This window comes from Eurypyga helias, unplaced genomic scaffold (assembly GCF_000690775.1).
Source record: "Eurypyga helias isolate BGI_N326 unplaced genomic scaffold, ASM69077v1 scaffold26728, whole genome shotgun sequence".
NCBI classification, from domain to species: domain Eukaryota; kingdom Metazoa; phylum Chordata; class Aves; order Eurypygiformes; family Eurypygidae; genus Eurypyga; species Eurypyga helias.
In genome coordinates, this window is record NW_010267963.1 from 15,170 (window position 1) to 38,837 (window position 23,668).

General features: G+C 41.6%; 1 protein-coding gene across 1 annotated transcript in view; it reads right to left on the minus strand.

The window, feature by feature from the left end:
- GARNL3 (GTPase activating Rap/RanGAP domain-like 3) overlaps positions 1 to 23,668 on the minus strand; it is a 31,837-nt gene that overhangs the window by 1,166 nt on the left and 7,003 nt on the right. The window contains exons 6-26 of the mRNA XM_010157609.1: positions 23,139 to 23,202; positions 22,869 to 22,895; positions 22,385 to 22,460; positions 21,712 to 21,810; positions 21,079 to 21,182; positions 19,819 to 19,927; positions 17,189 to 17,234; positions 13,187 to 13,293; positions 12,146 to 12,261; positions 11,251 to 11,355; positions 8,850 to 8,924; positions 7,803 to 7,914; positions 7,023 to 7,121; positions 6,622 to 6,738; positions 5,763 to 5,935; positions 5,305 to 5,463; positions 3,323 to 3,389; positions 1,894 to 2,001; positions 1,340 to 1,458; positions 780 to 915; positions 134 to 343 (exon numbers count right to left, since the gene is read on the minus strand). Of these exons, the coding sequence (XP_010155911.1) occupies positions 134 to 343; positions 780 to 915; positions 1,340 to 1,458; positions 1,894 to 2,001; positions 3,323 to 3,389; positions 5,305 to 5,463; positions 5,763 to 5,935; positions 6,622 to 6,738; positions 7,023 to 7,121; positions 7,803 to 7,914; positions 8,850 to 8,924; positions 11,251 to 11,355; positions 12,146 to 12,261; positions 13,187 to 13,293; positions 17,189 to 17,234; positions 19,819 to 19,927; positions 21,079 to 21,182; positions 21,712 to 21,810; positions 22,385 to 22,460; positions 22,869 to 22,895; positions 23,139 to 23,202 (2,228 nt within the window). The remainder of the gene's footprint in view (positions 1 to 133; positions 344 to 779; positions 916 to 1,339; positions 1,459 to 1,893; positions 2,002 to 3,322; positions 3,390 to 5,304; positions 5,464 to 5,762; positions 5,936 to 6,621; positions 6,739 to 7,022; positions 7,122 to 7,802; positions 7,915 to 8,849; positions 8,925 to 11,250; positions 11,356 to 12,145; positions 12,262 to 13,186; positions 13,294 to 17,188; positions 17,235 to 19,818; positions 19,928 to 21,078; positions 21,183 to 21,711; positions 21,811 to 22,384; positions 22,461 to 22,868; positions 22,896 to 23,138; positions 23,203 to 23,668) is intronic.

A 23,668-nucleotide genomic window follows, 5' to 3' on the forward strand; every position in this document is an offset into this window, starting at 1 on the left:
ATTTCAATTGTCTGCTTACACTACGTATCTATGAATTCTGGGTGCACGTTATAAATCTGACTGTGATGGTCCAAAGATTATCAATTGCCAAGTATGCAATTTCTGTGTACACTGAAGAATGAGGAGAGGTTACCCAGCAATTCTTTACGTGTTCTGCTTGCAATTTCTTTAATTTCCATACGACATAAGGATAGTGAGTGAGTAACCGGGAGGGAGGCAATGCCACTGGATGCTGTGGTAGTGATGACCTTGGGAGCCAAAGGTGACTTCAGAGGTCGTTCAACACTTCGTCCAACCAGATTACTGAGAGGAATTTTGTACAGGTTTTTGCACGGAACTTCACCTGAAACACAGAAGGAAAAAAAGAATGTTACACTCCACAACAGAATCAGTTCTTAACACTTCCAAACAAAATGTTATAAAGTTATACTCGTTGTGCTGGGTGCTGGGTTAAACTGGACGAGGTTGCCCAGAGAAGCTGTGGATGGCCCATCCCTGGAAGTGTCCAAGGCCAGGCTGGATGAGGCTTGGAGCAACCTGGTCTGGTGGAAGGTGTCCCTGCCCGTGGCAGGGGGTGGGACTGGGCGGGCTTTAAGGCTCCCTTCCAACCCAACCCAGTCTGTGATTCTATGACAACCTTGATCTTCCAGGCTCTCAGGTAGGAACTCAAGATCTTTTACACATTCAGTTTCATCTTACTAAAGCTCAGCTGTCCCGAGATGTGACAGTGGTTGGAATGGTCAGAGATCATTAGTCAACCTTCCTGGAAACCATGTTACCTTCTAGAGAAGACAGAGGACATTCTGGCATTTCATAAGCTGTCGGTGTTTGAGGAGAACTCCTTGAACTCATTTCCTTAGAGCTGCTGTCAGATGATCCACTTACTGCAGCAGTAGCTTTAAAATAAATATCTGACTGAAATGACAAATAACTCATCATTAGCACAGCGAGACTTTCATAACCATTTTCTGAGCAAGAGCTCAAATGTTTGTCTACTCCGTTCTATTGCTGTATTGCTGCTAAGTCAAGTAGGGTTGGCCACAGAAAGGTTATCCCGCCGTAAGAGGGGGGGAACATCTGTGACGCTGAGAGCATTTGCCCCATAAACAGCCCAGTATCTCAGATCCGCATTACTGAGAGCAACAGAGGACAGCGAGATCAATTCTAGTTCTCTTTGTACATGACATACACCAAGAGCACACAGAGGAACAGTTACCACAGATCAAGTAGCAAATGTTTTAGTTTTGGTTTGTTTACTTTTTAGCTGCAGGAACTTTTAATGGGAATTAGATCCCAACACATCACAGAAATAGACAGACTTGATCTTCCTGTGTCTTACCCTTGATGCTACAAGCTGAAGCTCAGGCACAACTGCTGTGTGGACTAAGTTCCCATTCACCACTAACCGGATCTCAATGGAATCAGTAGTGAAGGCAAGGATATAAGGGAAAGCACAGACTGCAACGAAACAAAAATTATTTGGCAAGGAAAAATGGTTAATTTAAATGTTTCTTGGATGTTCCTTGAGTATCTGACCTCTTCTGGCATCTCCCTTTCTTATGAAAAGGGTTGTCTAACATACTGATGGACACTGAGCTACTCAAACCTGAGGAAAACTTCACTCTCCATGCCTGGCAGAATGCAGAGTGAATGGAAAATGAAAAACAGAAAAAAAAGAGAAGGGAAAAACAGGTTCAGCAAAGGAAGAATTTGGCACCAAGGCTCAACTTTTTAGAATTATCATATGCAGAAACTTGGCTAAAGTGGCATCGTGAATGTAACATGCTTATTCCTAGTGCACATACTGTAATTCCACTAACAGCCACGTGCCATACCGCTACATGGTAATGAAAAAAACAAACAGCCATCTAGTAAAAAGAGATATTTTCTTACCAACAGCATAAGGAACTTGATTCCAGCTGAAGTGGAAGTCATAAGCTGATGGCTGGATGAGTGGAGAACCTCCATTGAAAGGATATACCTTTCTGTACTGGCAAACATCTGTAACAAAAAAGGAAAAAGCAGCATCCATCACCTTCCACTGCAAGGGACAAACACCAACTCCACGGGCAGGTTTTGCAGAAGTGTGGGCATTACACGCATGATCAAACATTTACTTAAAAGTCCCTCTGTACCTACACAGAGAAGGGGAATATGCTTCCTGTGTGAACACAGCATTTGAAAGGTCAAAAGACCTACATTTTAGCAGGTTGTCATATTTCACAAACTAAGTATTACTCTGCTACTACAGTTGTCAGGTCCTTACCTTGTCTGTGGACAGAGGAACAGGTAAGACCAATTCAGAAAGCAGCATCAGCAGAACTGTACCCTCTGTCAGCAAGAGCTGCCCTTCAAGCAGCCATACGCTAGCACAGTTCACATCCTCCGAAGACTGTTATACACACGGGATGTCACAGACACCAAGATTTCATTAATCATAAAACTTGTGAACCTACTTCTTAGTTGCTGGAAGTCCACTGATTCTGAAATCAAGAGCCTTTCTACAAGCCAGACATGAACGCTGGCTTATACAGCTTCTTCCTGGCAATGTAATTCTGCATTTGTAATGGATCTAGATAAAGGGGAACTTAACCTTCCACTGCCAACAGCTCGTTCTTTAAACACATGCACTAGTGCTGATCAAACATCTATGAAAGTTCAAAGCTTGAGAAGCCATATCAGCAAACAATTAGAAATCTTAAAGACAAGACAATTGTGATCATCGTTTTTCTTGACAAGCTCATATCTTCTCTCTTTCTTTCATCATATCTTCTCCCCCTTGCCCAGCTGAGGAGGGGGGTGACAGCAGCTTTGGGGGACCCCTGTGTTCAGCCAGGGTCACCCACCAGACAAGTGCCAAGAAGTAGGTGGAAGAAAAGCACAAAAAAACAAAATGGGGCAGCACATAGAGAAAAAGGGGTGGAATGCTTAATTGTACATCTTGAAAATCCCTCCTAAGTGTTTAACTACCCAAAGAATGAGCTAAATCTGAAGAAATAGGGCTTTTGTGAGCAAGGTGGTAATATCTATAAATACACAGATGCACATCTATATACCTGAAATTAAAACCTAACAGCCAGTATGTCTAAATTCAACAAACCCTACAATAAAATAATACTTCCGTTTCTAGTCTCTCTAATACACATTTAAATTAAAAAGAACATATATTGAAAAACTTCCAGTGAAACACTGAGATTTATTTTAAAATACTGACCCAGACTCCAAGTGAAAAACGAACTACACATGCAGAATGAATAACTGAACTGCAAATTACTAAAGGGTAACTGAAAATTACCATTTCCGGTTTTTCCTAAACACTTACAGTTATAACACAACAGTAGACCAGCTTCACCATCTTCATACACATCAATAGCTGCAACAAAATTAACCTGCAATGATAACGGGGAAGGGCAGTGAGGTTACTACAACCAGGTTTTGACTAATAAGCAATACAAGCAGGTGGGGGAGTGCACAGTTAAAAGAAAAACCCAAAGAAGTCATTCTTCAAATGCAGCCTCTTGTGTGATTGATTTCCAGGATGCTCTCAGGACAGAAATAGATTTGTTTTGCATTCTGTTCTCTACTGAATATTCAGTACCACACCCACAGTATAAAGCAATAAAAGCTTACATAACTTACTTGGCAATCCCAATTTTGGGAAATGGGATGATTTCAGGACAGCTGTGAATCAACACGATATGCCAGAAACGACAATTCTTTTCAGAAAGTTAAATCGGAAAAGCTCCACTGCACATCACGAGTAGCAGAAAACTCAGACGCACCAATTACTGGTTCAAAACCACTAACACCAGGAGATTATGGAATAGGCTGAGTTTAGAAACAGAACCAGTGCTGGATAAACCACAGCATCTTTTACATGGCATAGGCTATTTCAACTCTGTCCTTTGGAATTAGATTAAAAACCCCACACCTGCCATCAAAAGCAGGGTGTCTGTTCAGGAAATGGGACTTTGTCAGTGAAACACAGACTAGATTGGACAAATGCTTCCCAGACCACAACATTTACCACCTGGCCAGGGACAGGGGTTGGACACCAGTTCCACAACAACAGTTCCTTGTACAGGAAGTTAGATGTTCAGCTCTTGATTTAAGATTAATTATAGGTCGAGAACTGTTAAACATACCTGAAAGCTTATATATTTACACCAAACACATTCTGACCCATCTTGTAGTGAGTTAAAACCATTTCTGCTCTGTTACCCATGCAAATAACTCAGCGTCCCACTTCAGCATCACAAAAGCCACTGGCTCAGCTCATATTAATTGTCTGCCTTGTTTGTGGTCTCAAAGGAAATAAGGATTCCTGGGGAGAAGAAGAGCTGGGGTAGGGTGGCAGTGGTGGTGTACTTCTCCATCCCCATTCTCTACTTGCAGCTCCTACTCATCTAGATTAAGACAGATTTCCAGGGCTGGGGAGAAGCTTACACTGTATTGCCCATGCTAGGAGTACCAACCTCTCCATCATCAGGTCTGAATAAAAATACAGGTGATTTAAAAATGAAATAACCTATCAACAAGAATGACCAAACAAAAAGTGAGGTTTTCACTTTTCATAATAATTTCATTTCCAAATTCCTGATCTCATTATGAGGAAAAATGTCAGTTAAAAACAAAGATTAAGTGTACAAAATATTTCTTTTTTTTGTTGTTGTTTTGTCTAAAGCTGTATGGCCACATCCATATTTAGAAACAGTTAAAATTAGCTGATGTTCAGGTCATTATCTTCCCAGCAGCAGGAAGTATTGGAGCTCTTTTCTGAAAATCATCACTTTTGCTTAAATCTCAACCCTGTATCCTAGTTAGAAAGGTTCAGTTCATTTATTAATTGACTGGACAGCAGTTTCTGAAAAAGAACTAAAAGCTACATGTAAATATTTTAACCTTAGGACATGCAAATAGGGAAATCTGAATGAGATTTCGGTGGCCAACAACTGGAGTTACTTTGCTACAATTTCTTAAACAGTAAAACACTGAGACCACAAAGAAAAAGCAAAAAGCCAACTATTGACTATGAAAGGAGAAAAATCAATTTATACTGACAGTGGTATTCCCAACGTGCCACACCTCCTAACTACCTCTCTTGGGAGTGACTATTATCACATATCCCAAAAGGAGCAAACACCTCTGAGTGCCCTAAAGCAGAGGTTATGTAAGTGAAGCTAAGAGACACTAGGATCTCCACAGATCACAGTCACACGAGGTCAGCATGGGATGCACAGAGCGTGCAGGAAAGGATGGTCAGTGTGGCTCCGTAAGAAAACGGTTCCAGCCATGAAAGCTTACCTTGTTTGTTTCAACATGGTGCAATTTGTAGGACTCCCCGGTACTCTCGTTAATTAAATCAAACTGATGCCGATAGGCCACACAGATCATATTGTCGCTGTCTCCAGTAGGCCCGTCCACCAGTGTCATAACCACAGGAGGGTCAGAAAGGCATATTTCCTAAAATGAAGCAATAAGATCATTCTTTTTGGCATGCTCACACTGTGGGTGCTGCAGGTACTCCAGGCACTTAAAGGGATGTGCTCCAAACACAGAAATGGGATAAAGAACAAGCAGAAACTTAACTAAAAACATCTGAAAGATTTATTTGGCATATCTATGATGGAACTCCATCATACGGCTTCTCACTTTTATTCGTCTGGAGGTTCAGGAAGATACAACGCATGCCCTTTGTCTTACACACGCTAGCTAAGTGCTGCCCGGTCTGTTAAGGTACTCAGTGAGTAGATTACACGTACCCGGATGTACTGGAACTCCTCCACTGGAGACTCTGATGGCGACAGCAGAGCGCTCCTGGTTAAAGTGCCGTGTGCGTTGTATTTCTTGGTGATGAGCAGCAGTTTGTTCCGGATAGCCACGACAATCCGCAGTTCACTGCCATGGTGAGTATTAATGGCGTACAAATGGCAGCCTGAGGAAATAACGCTCTAGGTGGTAAATGTCTGGGTTACAGGCTGCTTATTTTGTTCTGTGTCTGTATGAAGTTTAGCACCGTGGGGCTGCGGTGCATGACACCACAACATGGCATTACAAACCTCCCAATAGGATAACATTAACTTCTAGAAAGAAACAAAAGGCTATGAATTGAAATTTCTTTTCCCTTGCTCCTTTTGCAAGTAAAGACTAACCACACAGATTTTCACTATTCTGCACGTTACAGCTTTCTGAAGCAGCTTGCTTCTGAAGACCAGAAAGTGTTTATATCTACTAAAATAATGCGCAACACCCAAACTAATAAGCACTACTATTTAACAGAGATTTGCCAGTGTTCCTCCACCTTAAAATGCTCTTTATTTCATCCCTGCAGAATTCTTTTCATACCTCTCAACCCTGAAAGCAACAGATCTCATTTTCTCTAGAGCTTTCCATGAGCAGTGACTGCCAAGTAACCTGGCACTTTCACAAAGTTCTAAAATGCCACGGCGGACTGTGCCAGACTTCTTTTCACATATAAGCTTAACAAAGTCTGAACTGACTGGTTTTAGAGAAAAAAAATGAAGGTGAACACCTACAATGACTCAAGGGAACTAAGAATCCCCTGGCAACTACAGGTATCATACTACAGTGGATGTTTTTAACACAGGATAATAAAATTACCTTTTGTTCTCTCCAGTTTATTTTCTCTGCAGTCGTATTTGCTCCTTATCACTTGCTTCATTTCTATATCTTTTTGGACAGCACTGAGTCTGAAGACAAGGAGACGAGAGTCTTTCCCTGAAGGTAGAAGACAGCCAGGAATCAACAAGTTAAAAAAACATGGTGGTAGTTCGGAATTAATACTTCCAAAGAGAAACAGCACCTAACAACGAGAGCAAAGACAGAGCATACTGCTCATCTCTCCGGGGATGAGCCGCAACGTCACGTAAGACTGCTTATGAACTCTCTGAGCTGTACAGTTCTAGTCACCAAGCCCTTCTCTCCAGTTCCGCAGCTGGGTTCCCCACCGCCCAGCAACAGCCACATTCTTATGAGAATCGATGAACAGCAACCTCTCCTACCTTTGTCTGTTCGGGCAATCAAAAGATCCAGAGCTTCCAACACATGCATCTGCTTTATTTGGAGAGTTTTATCAAATACTTGCACCGATGGTTGACCATCTAAAAAAGAAACACACACATTTATTCAAAGTCCTGCTAAAATTGTCATCAGCAGTAACTGCCAAGTAACCTGGCACTTCCACAAAGTTCCAAAATGCCACGGTGGACTGTGCCAGACTTCACGAATAAGCTTAACAAAGTTTAAACTGACCGGTTTTAGAGAAAAAACTGAAGGTGAACACCTACAACGACTCAAGGGAGCTAAGAAGCCCCTGTTCCCTGGGCCTGTTCCCTCAGCCCCGGTGGCCTTAGGTGGCACATGGGAGATACGGCTCAAGCTAGCAATATTCTTGCTGTGGAAGAAGCAGGCTTTTGCTGTCAGCGTAAGCCTCTGGCTCCACACACACTCTCATCAAGGGCTAAGAAATCCAGACAAACCATTTAAACACTCCCTAAGCCTGGATGTGACTCTCTAAGTCTTTTTAAATGGTCAAGAAAGCAACACCTGAAATAACGAAACATTCAGAAATCTACATTAACACTGGCTCCCCACTGGCATGACTCTGGCACAGAGGGAAGTTTTGCAATAGGTTACATAAACGTAGTAACGTCCCTGGGGTTGGTAACTCTCCCTCCAGGTGAAGACCCGCCAACACCTGAACGGAGCTGATGGACATACATTTCCACGAAAATGGTCAGATAGGTAACGACTGACACAAAACCACAGTATCGTTTACTAACCATCTATTAACAAGATGCCAGCATCTGTAGAAACCAGCAAGGACTGGCCCCAAGAATCTGCACAGACAACCTCATGAGGAAAGTTACTGCAGAAAGATTGAGATTCCCAAGGCTATGAAGTAACATAAAGGACACATATTAAGTACAGTAAGAAACACAGATAATAAAGACACAGAATGTGATGAACAATGAGAAGTAATAACATGTAAATGCTTTTGGCAGAATCCATTTCCAAACAGCCCACTTTTGGAATTTGAAATACCCACATTTAGTTTATTTTCTTGCAGAGTAAATACCCTGTATATTAATTGGGTTTGGAGACTACTAAGTGTAGGACACATTCCTGCAACACTGGAATTAAAACACGTGGAGCTGATACTCAGCGCAACTCTGGAAATACTCGATACGTGTTGTGTTTAAAAGCCCTGTATACTTAAAACTTACGTGCCACCAGGCACAAGCAGTCTGCTTACATTTCATGGCTCAGGGTCATGTTTACTCACTAGCCCATGGCACAGCTAAAACCGCATTCTTCTTTCATCAGGTGTCCTCTCTACTTACCACCCAGCGTCCACCCCTCCTCCCCCAGTTTAGATTATTAGCTGAAGTCTCTGAAATGCCAGAAGCACTTCTGCAGCTCCCGTGCAGGAGGGGCGCAGAGCAGCGTGGTTTGCACCTTCCACTCCCTAACGCCCTTGGCCAAAATCTGGTACTACAGGAAACAAAACACCAACTGAATTTTGTTTCAAACTTGACGCAGAAGTTAAAAAAAAAGATGGTTGCATATGGACAGTGGCATTTTCATCCAATATTCTCAAACGTAAAACATCCACGCCTGCTTCAGCTTGCAAAGTGCTTCTGCCACCAGGTTCACCCTACACTAACCCCATATTGGCTGCAGAATCCCTCTGACACTGCACGTTTCATCCTTGCTGTTACAGCATCTAATTACAGAAGGAGAAGCAGTATGCAGAAGTGACATGCAGTGTCATACTCAACAGCATTTCTTTTTTTCATTACTCTCCTCAGACAGGTATTTTCACTCACCTCCTTTTTACAAAAGCTTGTGGTTGCCAAGTTAGCTGTGGCATCCCCTTTCACAGTGGTTTTCAATCTCAATGCCTAATACAAACAGATGTTTTATTTAAACCGAGTTCTTGTCAGCAATACCCAAGCAAAAAACTATAAAAAAGGACAATATAGGACAAGTAACTCCAGTTTGGAATTCCTATCATATTTCAAGTAACTAGGAAAGAAGCAGAATTCAGTTTATCCTGAACAAAGTCTGCATGAATCACTAGAGGACTGCCAGAGATCCTCTCATCCAAAACCTGTGTTGGTTGGCTGTTTCAGCTTTTTTGTTTGGCTGGTTGGTTGGTTTTTTAAGGGAAAAATGGAAAAGAAGTGTCAAACATAATAACAGAGAAGAGACTCCACCTCAAATCATACAAGCTGGTCACCTACACCAGTCATTCCACAGTCCAGGTGGGTAGAAGATCCTTTCACTGATTGTACAATCGGCCTTTCACTTGTAAATCTTCCTAACAAACCACTAAGCCAAACTATATATATATTGCCAAGGGTGCCAAGGACACACAGCCACAGGATCGCAAATTCTTCAGCTAGAAGTGACTAGAAAGAAGCTGGTTCTGAAAGGGCTAAGAGCTCCTGAGAAATACCATACGAACACAGAGAGCCACACGAGTCTGCTTAAGGTACCCAAACCCCGGCAGCAGCGCTCCCGTCGAGCAACGGCACACGGAACTGCCCAGCGTTCTTTAACACCACGTTCAGACCTTACCTACACCAGCTGTAATGCCCCAAGGGCTGCCCACCGCCACGTACGTCTCTGACACGGTGCCACGCGCCCACCCGCGGGGGCACGGCTGTCAGCTTACACACACAGCTACTGCAGCGCGGGAAGGTTTTCCTTTCAGCCCACAAGTCAGCAGAGATCAGCCGCACAACAGCCAAACGATTTACACACTGCCGAGCTGCTCGTCAGCGAGTTTCGCTTACCGTCCAAAAACCCAGCTGACCACAACCTAGGGCCAGACACCCACCCGGTTCAGAAAGAGCTACTTGGCAGGCCCCCTGGTAGGTGTTCGAGCCTACACTTTGTCATGTGGAAGAAAGTTCTCCCGAGGGAAGGGAAAGGTTTAAATGTGAAAAGAACCTCCAAGACAAACAGGTATCTGTGAATCTTTAACCATGTATGAGGTTTCCCTTCGAGGAAACCCACATCGGGGATGCAAGTCTCGTTTAAGAAATGGGGCCCAACAAGATTTATGATGTATCTCATCAGCATTTACCTTGGGGCGGTGGAAGGAATCCAGCTTACAGATCTCTACGCTTTCAATAACCATTTTTTTCGTTTTAACTTCTGTAAAGAAATTAGCAGACTTGGGGAATAAATCATTGGTTACTTCTGTCTCAGTATTACGAAACACATTCAACCCCTCCTTACACCTTGTGCCAGAGGGACCAGCTGTGTCAAGGTGGGTGGGCAAAGGGCGCATAGACCCCACAGCCCCGCCAGCGCGCCCTGTAACAGCCCTGAGATGCCCCTGCACCAGCTCTCAACCACCTGGCTCCATTCTCCTCCTTCAGCCGGACCTGCAACTTCCCAGACTCTTCCACTCCTTAGCTTACTGCCTCCAGGTTAAAACTGGGAGGGAAGGGAGGACTGGGCTCTCGGTGGCGGGTTTTTCTGTTTGTTTTGTTTCATGTTTGTGTGTTGTGGTTTCCTTCTCTGTTAACTTCTGCTGAATTGAATCAGCTCAGAAAACAGGTATTAAGCAGCAGAACCCTGTCACCAGTCCAGGACAGACAAGTGGGAAGGGTCAGGAGAACTGGTAAGCACAGACACTGCCTTTTTCTGCTGCAACGGACTGTCAGACCAAACCAGACCCATCCAAATCCTCAGGAAGTTTTCAATAAGTCCATAGAAGATTGGAGTCAACACCTGGTATGTTCAGAGATGTGTGGCAACCTCTGATTTAGCAGAAAGACTGTCAGAACTTCTTCCTGGCTAATGCAGAGTAAATAATTTCTAAGAAATTCAATCTCTATAAAACATGCAGAGACAAATACATGAAAGATTATGGTTCTCCAAGGGAGAGCACTCTTCTGCTTGGAGGCAGAAAGCATCTGCTGCATGAAGAAAAGACCTTTAATGTTTGATCACAAGGTGTGATTTTTTCAACCTTCCTTTAGCTTATGTATTTTATAAATACTTGTAATTGTGTTGCATACCTGAGGTGTTACAGATAAATACTGTTCATATTTTACCTAACGTAGCTTAAACCACTGCAAAACTACAAACCTATTTCTGACCACAGAGAACTGCATTAAGTCCTGACGTCAGTCCGCAAGCTGATCAAATTCCAACACAAGGGGTGACACAGTCTTTGTAACCGTAAGCGCGTACCTCCTGAATTGATCCTACCTGACCCAGTCGGACAAACTCTGCTTGCCGAGCTTCCTCTTTTTTCCGTGTTGATTTTGGGGACTCTGGCAACACATCACTGAAGGACCTTCTATTGAGCATGTTCTAAACCAGAAAATGTTTCTTCTTTAAAGTGAACCAAAAGTTTTTACAGTACTTTAATCTGAGTTAACTTGATGTGATATCATTTACATTTCCTGTCTTTTTGGGGTATTTTCCTGTAGCAATGAATCTAACTGTACAGCTTCTCAGGGAACAGAAATGGCAACTCTTGCAATCCTTGAGTGCTTTACTTTCCAACCTGTCACAGCTTACCACTCTCACATTCTATACAACCATAACAAAGACTGCAGACATGAATGTATGGACAGAGAAGTTCAAGCAGATCTGTTTAGCTAAGAGGTTCAACAGTGGGGAAAAAAATAGCACCTTGATAAGTACTGAACTTCTTGTTTGTTAAGAATCACCTTAAGAGTAACTCTTCATCATCTAAAATGAAGTTCTCTCATTGTTACCCAAGGGTAAAAACGAACCAAATTTACACAAAATGGAATGAGTAAGTGCAGGTTTTATAGTGACCAAACTAACACCTGTATTTGCAGGGCCTAAATTTCCCGTTCCCTTGCTGCAGGTAAGCTTACGCAAAGTATGACACTGTTATGCTTCTCCTCACACATGGTTTAAACAAATGCATGAAGAGTCCTATCGTGAAAGGACCATCTGTCAACTTCCACGAAACTGTGAACCAAGTTGTAGGGCAACTGGTACTTAGCCTCGCATACTCAATTCAGTGCTCGCTGGGATGACGGTCTGGTGAAGCAACAGAACATGCCATCTGCTAGTGAGGAGAGGAAAGCAAACGGGAGGGATGCAGAGACTTCTGACTTACATTTACCTTGTGCAGATCGGGCATCAGGTCTTGGTATAAAGAGCGGATCAACATGTCTAGAGTGCGTTGACGTTTCTGAGAAAACGTTGGTGTTTCCAAGGTGGCTTTTTCCCCATTTATTACTAAAATATTATGGAAAAGAAGATATGTTACTTGAATGAACTTTGACAACTTACATTGCCTCTAGTTTGCCTCTGTACAAAAATACCTGTTTTCCCCTTAATTTAGAGTTGCCTCCTTTTTGCACATTTTTTAGTGAATAATGACCCCTTAAGCTAAAAAGGGAAAAATACTGATAAATAAAATGACTAATAAAAAAAAAAAAAAAAACACCCACAAAACTGCTGATCAATTTAAGTATGAATTTAAATATGCAAAATCCGTTATTATCAAGTTCCTGTCAGGTAAGCACCTAGTTGTAATCACCATGATCAGTTCCCAAAGATTTCTTTCTCACTGATTTAGAAGGGCAAATAAAGATCACTGAAAACTGGAACTGAATCATTAAAGAACAAAAAAGTCCTTAGAGGTGCTGAAAGCTTCCGAAAAAGCTTATATCCAGGCTGGATGAGGCTTGGAGTAACCTGGTCTAGTGGAAGGTGTCCCTGCCCGTGGCAGGGGGTGGGGCTGAGTGGGCTTTAAGGTCCCTTCAACCCAAACTGCTCTGATTCCAGGATTCTGTATTTTCAGGCTTTCAGAGCTGCCTTGTATTACTAAATACCAAACAGCATTATAAATTCTTTCAGATATCCAGGTCCTTTAAGAAAGTGCAAAGCTAAATATGGCTGCACATGCTGCAAACGTAAAGTCAGTTTGTCAGTCTAAAAGCCCAAGAAACATAATTGCATAGAAATTCAGGTTTTTCTTAAATCTGACAGGAACAGTTTGATGGAACTGACATCCCACCCACGTTACAGACTTGAAAAGAATTTTATACAAACCAGCCACATACACAAGAAAATGTGTTTCTGTTTTAAGCATCATTCATTTCAATTTATTAAAGCACTTATTAAAAAAGTGTTTCTAGCAAAAGAAAAACGGACTTACATTTCACTAGCACAAAATCTCTGAATTCCTGGTGATTTGTGAACACAGGCGGGGATGGAAGAGGAGGCCCGAAGAGAGGAACACTTTCTTCTGAAAATATTTTCAGCCTATTGAAAGAACAAATCTTTTATCTATGCTGAAAGTCACATTCAAACCCACCATTTCCATAGACACTATTGAGAAGAGAAGAAAGAACTAGAAACTGTTATCTGAGTACATCTCAGGTAAGAACTCCCACAGGTCTAACAAAACTACATTCTCTTAGAATTATTCACTTGAGCAACATTCTGCTTCCCATACACAAACTAACGCTGGGACTCAGTTACAGCCCAACTTCGCAGCTCGACTCTGAGAACGTTCAATGCTTTTCATGGCACCAGTGGAATCCAGTCCTTCTCCAAAGGGCTGTAAAAGGACAATGCTTCACCTACAGAGTACGTTCTCCTTATAGATTTCCCCCTTCCCTATGCACCGACCCCACATGAAATATCTGATTCTTTCTGAATAACAACGGCTTAATACAGCTGAATCTGCACCTCGGGAATCAGCAGCAGCGATTGACCGGTATTGAGTCAAATGGATCCATCCAGTCTTTTTTCATGGAAGATTGGAAACTGTGCATACAATCTGAAATGCAGTTTGCATGAATATTGATCGTTCTGATACCAGTTCCACAGATTTAAACATAATTCCAGAGATGCCCTATGTCCATCTTAACCCATACAGGTTACAAAAATAGTAATTTCTCTCTACACCAGGTGTGAAACGTTCCTTGGGTAGAGCAGATGAAGTTAAGACAGGGAAAACCACAATAAAACTGACACAAACAATAGACTTCTCGGGTGACATAAACCAATGTCATTCTAAGTAGAAATTCAGTGTTGTCCCTCACAGTGGCATTGCAGATGAAACAAGAAAAATTTGTCTCAAAAGCTCAGAAGGAACACGAGTCCTGGGCAGGGTGAAGGGACAGAAAGAAACAGGATGAGGCCAGGCTGAAACACACGGTAACGTATTGAGCCTGTCAGGGAGGGGAAGAGTACTGTGGTGCACACTGGGGGAAGGTGTGTGGAGACAGAATGAAGCAGCAAAGGAGTAAGAAGGACTGACCTAGTAAAAGCTGTCAGTTATTCAGAGCAAGAGAGACTGATTTCTCTTACTTAATGCAACTCATTCTTTTCCCCAAATAAACAGCAGTGGAGAAAGCGTTTGCCACGGCTAGCCCGTCTACTAACTCTTAGCTTACTATTAGGACAACTTTCACTTCTTAAAGGCTGATGAGGGACGTATCCCCAGGATTCTGTCCCAAAACAACAAGCACTAGTAACTGAGCTTTCACTGCACATCAGAACCATGAACTTGTTTTGTGCCTTTCACAAACTTGGGGATGCTGAAAAGTAGAATCTGTGAGGACAATCAATTAAAAAAAAAAAAAAATAATGCAAGGAGGTGCTCACTAAATCTCAGAGCCATATAAAAGTCCTTCTTTTAGCTGCAATACAAACATTTTCCGAAACAAACCTTAGCTATAAATAGGAGGGAGGAAAAAAACTCACCCACATATACAAACTGAAGTATCCTGCTGTTTGATTCTTAGCTGTAGCTAGAGTGAATGGCATGCTGGAGAAACACAGTATTATAGGTTTCTCCCATCTTACTGAATCAAGATTTAAGTTTCTTAAATATATTGAAAAATAAAGTTATTTCTAGTGAAAAACTCTTTTGAGATGTATTTGTCCATACATATATGTATGTATATATCTCCCCTGGGAATATCCATGCAACTCAAGCACCCATGTTTGTAGACTTTCAACTCCTGTACCTATTTGGCATACACATGCTGTGTCTCATCTCATACTCCACGTCAAGAGCATCAATGATAGTTTGAACCCTCTCCTCCAGCATGCCCCAAAATGAAGACTCCCAAATATTCCAGGACACGATGAAAAAGGTAAGATAGGAAGAAGCATGCATATTTATCAGCAAGCTCTCTTGAAGAAATCCAGTTAATATGAACCTATTTTCTTCTTGCCTTCACACTGTTGTGCATTTCCACACTGGCACAGCAGATGATGTCAAGTAGCATTCATAAATGAGTAGGTGGAGCTGCAGTTGCACAACAAGCACCAAACTCCTACTGGCAGCGATCAAGTTTTGGAGCTAGGCAAGAAGGCCTGGATCATTCCTGGATCATTCCTGGATCTCTGACATACAAAAAGTTCCAGTAACTTACAGCATGAAGAACAGGTTCTTAGGTGACCCTGAAGATTGCTCAGCCTATGAAGTATAAAAAAAACTTCCAAAGCAAGTCAGAATTTACATACTTTGGAATGTTTGGAACCATGTGATTGGATCGGAGCAGCAGCCTCTGAAACCATGGACCATGGCTGGAATATGTGGTCTGTACTGTGCAGCGAGGGAGAGGTTAAAGAACGCCTTCTACGGCTGTACTGTACGTGTCAGCTGTCAAAGTGCTAGGGGTTGTTGAAAGAAAGCACCAGTGCCAGGTGAGCAGTTGAGGGATACTGCCTGAGTCCTCAGTTACGGAACGGTCAAGGAAGGAAGAAGCAAAACCTAGGGACCCTGTATTCCTGGAAGCCACTTCCAAGTTCAGTTTCTTTCTTTCCACCACAAGCTCACTAGTAGTTCAGCTCAAAGGAGCAGACCCAATGGAGCTTCGTCCTGCAAACGTGGGGTAGAACAATTTGCCTACAGTTTAAAATTTTGTTAAACAATAACTGATGTCATGAAGGCTCAGCGAGCCATGACAAATTTGCATTCAAAGCCGGGCACTGACTTCCCCCTTCCATCTTGCCAAGTTTTTAGCTTTGAGTGTTGTAGACATACACAGACGCATTCCAGTTTGAGGGATAATTTGAGTTTCATGCCCTGAAATGTCCTTTCTAGTGCTTGACAAACCAAACTTTTTGGTTTCCTAATAGAAATTCTTTAGCCATGACAGACTTCAGCATTCGAAGTCACTGAGTTGGCAGTGATTTCAAACCTAACCAATCCTCCTCTCAGGCACATATCCAGAAGAGAACACAATTCTCCCATTTCCTTTTGACCTGGTCTAAGCAGTAAATGACTTAACCTATTTTCAATAGACGAGCCATCACTACAGAGACTGCTGATACTTTGTAAAGGAGATATAACAGTGGCAAGCCTACATCCTATACTCAGAACTGCTGCACGTGCTGTTAGCTGAAGGGTGGCTCTTTCATTTCTCTTTAACGCTTGTTTGGTTCAAGCCCCACGTGAATCCTTCCATGGGCTCGGACAATTACATTTCACTGCCACTCTGCTTTTTCAAGACTAACAGCTATCTGTCATCTCACCATTAATCTCAAGACAATAGTTGGGATTAACTATTTGGCTAAAGCCACTTTGTTCATTAAAGCCTAGGCACTAGGCTGCAGAAATGCCTGCTTTTCAGATTCTGGTGAGACCTGACAGACTCAGACAGCATACGCCTCCAAGAGCGAGGGCCCCAAGGCTAACCGAAAAACAGATTAAGAACACATTATTTACCAGTAAAATTCCACTAGGTTTTAGGTACATGATATCCAACAAGTCCACTATTAAGATCCCTAAAAATGAACTTGATTGCTTACCTACAACCGAACCCAGACCTGTAAGGATCCGCAGTCCACAGCTATCACATCACATCTAATTAACATCATCCATGTAATTCACGACGGCACTGATCTCTCCAGGTCAGAGTGTTCCGGGCATATCTTTCATGGTTTTGTTACATTTTACCTAAAAAGTATTTTTGTTTTGCCCTCTCAGCTTATGCCTGTTCCAGAATTTCATTGTTCTGATGGTTAGAAACATGCAGCTTATTCACAGCCACTTTACAGACATCTGCATTTCCATCCGCAGTGCTCTGCAGTTTCGTTCGTTCCTGGCATACAGGCAGGTGGACAACAGAACATCTTCCCATTATCTCTAAACCATCAGAAATTCAATGTGAAGTCACTTGTTACAATCAGCACCTACCTGTAACTATCATTCTGCTTATTATATCTCACTAAGGCAAAAATATCTGCCATGCAGTTAAGGAAGGCATTTCTGTACCAACGAAGCTCACAAGTATTTGAATGCATTTTTTTTCCTGCAGCAGACTGCAGATTTAATAGAGGTGAAATATATTAAACAACGTAAACAACAAAGTCTAGACTGTACACATTTTACTATTGCTAAAGGACGTCCCATACAAAACTTCATTGTGTTTGAGCAACAGTTTTAAGAACGGAGCGAGCACAAAGCATGCAATGTGCCGCGGAGGTGTGCGTGTCTGATCGACTGGCAGTTGGAAACTCTTTTAGCCGATAAAGTACTGAATCTGAACTTCACTCAGAGCACAACTTCCACTGAAGAGCAGATCCCAGTGAAGTAATTTAGCTAAGAGAACTGTAAGAAAAGAGAGGAGGATTTAAAGTGCAAGTACTCAAAAATGCATCACCAGTCTTGAGTCATAACTCTGGGCAAATGGGGGTTGGAGTAGGGATGGGAATCATAGAAATCCCTAGGGTTGCCTGGCAAGATATTTTTATGGAACCAATTAGAGGCTTCTTGCTTTAACAGGTTTCCTTAATAGTGTCTCTAAGTTTTTAGTCCTTATAAACTGTGCCAAAGAAAGTGTAAATCTGAGTAACTTCCCCGGCTCCAGGGGTTTGTTGCAGACAGGAGAGAGCTTTGCCAACAGCTGTGATCAGCACTACCAGAGACTGCACCACACAAGAGGCTCACGACAGGATTCCATGGTTTCACTGTAAGCATCCAGGGCTATTTCAGATGCTTGCGAGTACTGCCCAGTCTCCAGCTGCTGTTCCAAAATGGGCACAGATCTCCTGTAGGCCCAGAGCCAAACCCACCAGACGGCTGGGACATGGACACTGGTGCTGGATGCCTTCATCTGGGTAACTCAGTCCTACCCTGCAGCTGACACATGGCAAACCCTTACAACGATGTCACTGCTGGATAGGACAGCACAGTGGGATGTCCATGCACTCTATTCTTCCCATTGCAGAAGTAATAAAACAGGGATGCTACAGGATGTAAGAAGGTGCAAAGCACTGGTACAGATTCACCAAGCTTTGATATTTACCATGAGTCCACCAGTTTTTGGTGGACACCTTTAGCCCTGGCTACTGCCAACTAAAAATATCAGGAAGGTGTTATGACTACTGACCAGCTGTGGATTACTTAAAAGGACCTAAATTATAACATGTCTTTATGGATTTAGGGCACATCTACCCCTCCAACTCATAATGTCACCACAGACAGTTGAACTTCAAAATGTGTGCAAAAAATTTGAGAAGAGTGGCGTGTACCAATTACACAAGTAATCAATTACACAGGACAAGAGGACATGGCCTCGAGTTGCACCAGGGAGGATATTAGAGAAAATGTCTTCCCAGAAAAGGGCTGTCAGGCATTGGAATGAGCTGCCCAGGGAGGTGGGGGTGTCACCATCCCAGAAGGGATCTGATAGCCATGTGGACGAGGTGCCCAGGGACATGGGTTAGTGGTGGCCTTGGCAGTGCTGGGGTAACAGTTGGACTTGATGATCTTAAAGGTCTTTTCCAACCTAAAAGATTCTGGGATTCTACACCGTGATGAGTCTTCCTGACAGCAATAAGGGAAGAATTATTCCTTTTTTACTAACGATCACACACTGATGAAGAGGTATGTTGACTCGGTAAACATTTAACAATATTTAGGTTCCTCTGAAATCGAAAGATTTACTGTTTTTAAATCTTGGAATTCTTTCTGTTCTAGTCACTTTTTCATTTAGAGTAAAAAAAGGTCAGTATTAGGACCTTAAATCCAAAAAGTAAGACCAGCCAGGGACGAAACCAGCAAGAGAGTTCTCACAACAGTTATTCAGCCTGAGAATTAGGTTCTGAAGTCATAACCTTTGCCGTAATTTTTAAAATCTCAGGAAGAGATTATGGATAGAAATAAGTGGTTCTTTCTTTCCACCCATTTTTCTTTACTCCATTCCATCTAGCTTAAGAGATGCCAGATTGGGATCTATGGACCACTAGTGTTACCCCAGGACAATCCCAAGCAAATGGCATTTGGTTTTTAGGATCATATTGTCTTCACAATGTTTTCAACCAAAAGCTGGAAACACACAGGCCGCCAAAAATCTGGAGAATATGCAGTTTATGGCCTGAAAGATTTGAGAAACACTGATTTAAAATATATAAATACCTAAAATAGAGAGCATCTAAACATTAAAAGGCAATGTTCAGTAGTCAATGCCAAATTAATTCAACACCAATAACAAATATTTTTATGAATTTGTATTTTATGAAAATGTATGAAATTACATTTGTGAAGTGATCTAAATAAATGTCTTCAATAAAAATACAATTTAAAAATTACATTCTTGCATTGACATTATCTTTTAAGTGGTTCAACATAAAAATTGGTTTTTGAGGCAGACTCTTAGTCAAGCAGTTGAAGGTAAAGAATGCAAGAATGCAACTGCCTTTCTAACATAGTTTTCACCTCCGTAAAGAGCATGCAGGAAGGACTCAGGGTAGAATTAAATGCAATATTGCTAAAAAAAAAAAAAAAAAAAAAGAAATCACTAGAAAATGTAAGGAAAAAGATACGTGTAAAATGAGAGCGAATCATGGATGGCTTGAATGCCGGAGAAGACTCTTCACCTTCCTGAAACACGATAGTGACAATGTCATTGCCGATGTGTCGCTTCCTTTCTACCTGGAAAAAAAAAAAAAAAAGAAAAGAAAAAAAGGGGAAAAAAAATAAAAAGACACAGACACAATGATTTAAAAGACAAAGAAATAACTTAACAGTTCTGTGAGAGAATGGTAAGACAATATTCCTAGGCTGCAAACAGAAAAATTACGGTCAGTATGACTGAAGGCACTATAAAATTATTACTGAACTATCAAGCAAGTAAAGCTGGCGATGCCACGGTGCACGCAAGGCAGCTGCTAGACCAGCAGCTAGTGCCGATTTTTAAGTTAGCAAAGCACTTATAATTTTCATAATTTCCATAATTAATAGTCACAAATCAAGCATGAAAAACCTAGCATTCCCTAAAAAGCAAATCCAACCCTTGAAATAAAGGAAAAAACCCTGATGATGAGTCATTCTTTAAAAACAATCAATGTCCTGATTGGCCTCTGGTTTCTGCTGTAATCTTGTCATCAATCCAAGCAAAAGCCTGAGAAAACTGACATGGAAATAAAAGGACAATATAATTACATCACCTAACTCTATTATTACAGTAATACATAATATCTAATTTTTGCTTAAATAAGAAAGTCATTTGCGAGTAATTTTAGGTGACTCATTAGTGTGATGTGTAAGTAAATGCATGTGCTTATGAAGTATTTCTTTTAGCACGTGACATGTAGGAAGGTTCAAGCAATGGGTGACAGCACATGTGGACAAGACCCCAGAACCCACACAGTCAGTCTACAGGAGCGTGAGGGCAGCGCTTTCGAGCAAACGGACACAGCTTGCCACCAACGTGCTCACCTGGGAAATGCCCCTCAAGCTACACGAAGCATACACCTGAGTATGAGCTGAGTTAGACGTGAGTATTCTGACAACACACACACAACTCATTTCCAACCTTCTTAAATTCTCTGAGGTAATGATAACTGCAGCAGTGATGCTCTGCAACCCATATGAGTAACAGAACACTCCATCACTTCTCAGTCAATTTTGTTCTTCTTTGCAAGTGTCTTTTGTACCATAATAGAGATGAGATGATGCGTTATCTTCTAACAAACATCGTTTTCAGCATTAGGTATAATATTGAAGAAAAAATAGTACAAAATTCTTAAGACTGACATTTCTAAAATATTAACGGGGGATGTGGGGGGAAGAGAACCACGTACCTGCTGCTTGTTCTCCCTAGAATATGGTAACATGGTTGAAACATGGAACATAATTTCATGCCCTTGAAAAACTGTATAGATGGAACAGGTTCCTGTTGTATCATCTGCAAGGGAAGACAACACTCTCTGTGAGAATATGGCCTTTAAGTTTTCTAAAAATCAAAAGATATTTTAGGTCCTTCTACCAAACCTTCTTCAGTCATTCTTTTTTCTGATTAATTTCAGAAAATGCCCCAGCTGCAGGTTTTACATGAGTGCAAACCCCAGTTCACAGCCCAATCTGCATATTCACACACTTAAACCTATTACACCCTTTCCCTCATCTCCTGAAATCACACATATTTTCAAGCCATGATGCCCAAGTAACAGGTCAGGTCATTCTTCACCCCATTCCAGTACAAAATGAAACCGCTCACCCTGAAAATAAAGGTCATCTAGACACTGTCCTTCAACTGCGGTCCATACCAGCGACTTAAGCTAACTCCACGTTTTCCTGGAAAGCACTCTGCATGCACATGAGCAAGTCTGTGCTGGCACTGTCTCATCTCTACAACACATACAATATGCACATGCAATAAGCAAAACCATTTACACTGCAGCCCCCTCACTTTCTTGCCTCAGATGAATTCTTACTTTTAGTGTCCAGTCCTCCTCTGTAGCCTGTCCAGCCTTTCAAAGGAATTGCGTCACCCAAGAGATGCAAAAATCTTTGAAAGCTTTCACTTCCAGTTTCTACATGTGGCAAGGAGAAACATGACAACAGAAAAGCACATGTAATAATAGAACACCTATTAAAAATAATCAAAATACAGGAACAGGTCCTGCTCTCAGGACATGAGGACAGTTTCAGTTCATGTCATCCCAGCCTTGAGAACAGGCACCCTCATGTGACATTGGGCAGGGAGCTCTTTTGCTAACTCCAAGGCACTGCTCAGGTGCATAGAGGAATGCGATCGTGCTGCAAAAACGTAAGAGCAAAAGAACTAGAAACAACAGCGACTTTTTGCAGGTAACGTGAGTCGCCTCCTTCAACCGCTTCCTTTTCCTAAATCTTACATTGTATAATCTAGCTCTGGAAAAGAAACACCAGTGTCTTCCGAGCTGTAATAGCAGGTTTCCCACAGCAACCTTTCACAGAAATAGAAGGTTCTACACTACAATTTTTCACCCCACACGAATATGAAAACCTAACAAAACTACTGCTCCCATAACAATCACCTCCCTCCTGTCGTCCAAACGTAGGCTGTATCCTTCACTTTTTTAGTCATATAAATAAAACAATTAAGGAAAAAGCTGACAAACTCACCGTTGCTGAACATTTCATCATCTGTCAGCTGCCCATCCTTAGCATAAAGGACTCCAAATTTAAAATTCACAGATCCCTGAGAAATAAACCCACATATTACATGATAAAGCAATCAAAAGACCTACAGTGTTTTCTCTAAGGATGTTATACATACGTACCTTTGCATACATCCATCAGGTGGGAGCACACATCTCATACCAACTCCATTACATGCTCAAGTTAGCAGACACCTAGTAACTTGCCTTTGATCCCAGATTATGAATTTTATGATACACCAAGTTGGTAATCTATTAATATGATACATTAAGTCGGTGCTTAAAATTACTTTTGATCTCCTATGTTGCAAATAGATACTACATTTTCTTTTACTGCAGTAAGCAATTGATTTCTAAGGTGTCACAAGCACGTCAGTGCAAATATTTCAAATACAAAGCTGTATTCATTGAACAGGTCTGCGAGCTAGGAGTGGGAAGTGTACATTTACCTCTTGCTCTTCAAGAACCAATAAATCCTGTAAACGAAACAATACCTTTAGCACATTGGTATTAAAGATAACACAAGTATAACTAACATCCCTGGATATTTAAGTTTTGTTTTGAAGTGCACAGTTCAACTGATAAGACAGTTTACTGTGTGGTATCACATATCCCTACTCATCATTACTATCCTGCTACTGAAAGACACAGTAGCATTTATAGTTAATGTCTTACTGTCCCAGAAAATAATGAAGAAAAAAAACCAAAAATGAAGTTACCTTTTGTATCTCAGGATGAAAAATTTCTCGTGGGCTCTTCTCAAATTTGTCAAGACTCATAGCACTGAAATGCAAAGGAAACCTGGCTTTTACTAGGGCAAGCATGCATCTCAACATGAAACCACTGACCAGTTAGAGCTAGTTACAGCAGAAATTGTTCAGAGCCTCTCTCACGTGGAATGTTTTGTGGACCAGCCACTTCTTTCCCACAACACTAACCTCCAAGACTTCCTAAATTTCTTTTGGATTTTAAAAGCAGAAATTAGTAAGACCCAGCATGGAGATCAGGTTTAAATTTCCTGTATTCACTGTTAAAGCACAGAGCTTTATTCCATCACCCTTCACTTTGGCTTTATACATAAAAACTGTGAGCATTTTAGGAAGACTCAATAACCTGGTTTTATTTTGTACGCTTTTCTTTTCTCTCCTCTAAAATAATACAGGGCAAGTCAAATGAAAAATTCACATACTACAGATCCACTAGAAGAGAAAGAAGTATTTAAATGAGAAGCAAGATCAACTGCCTCAAC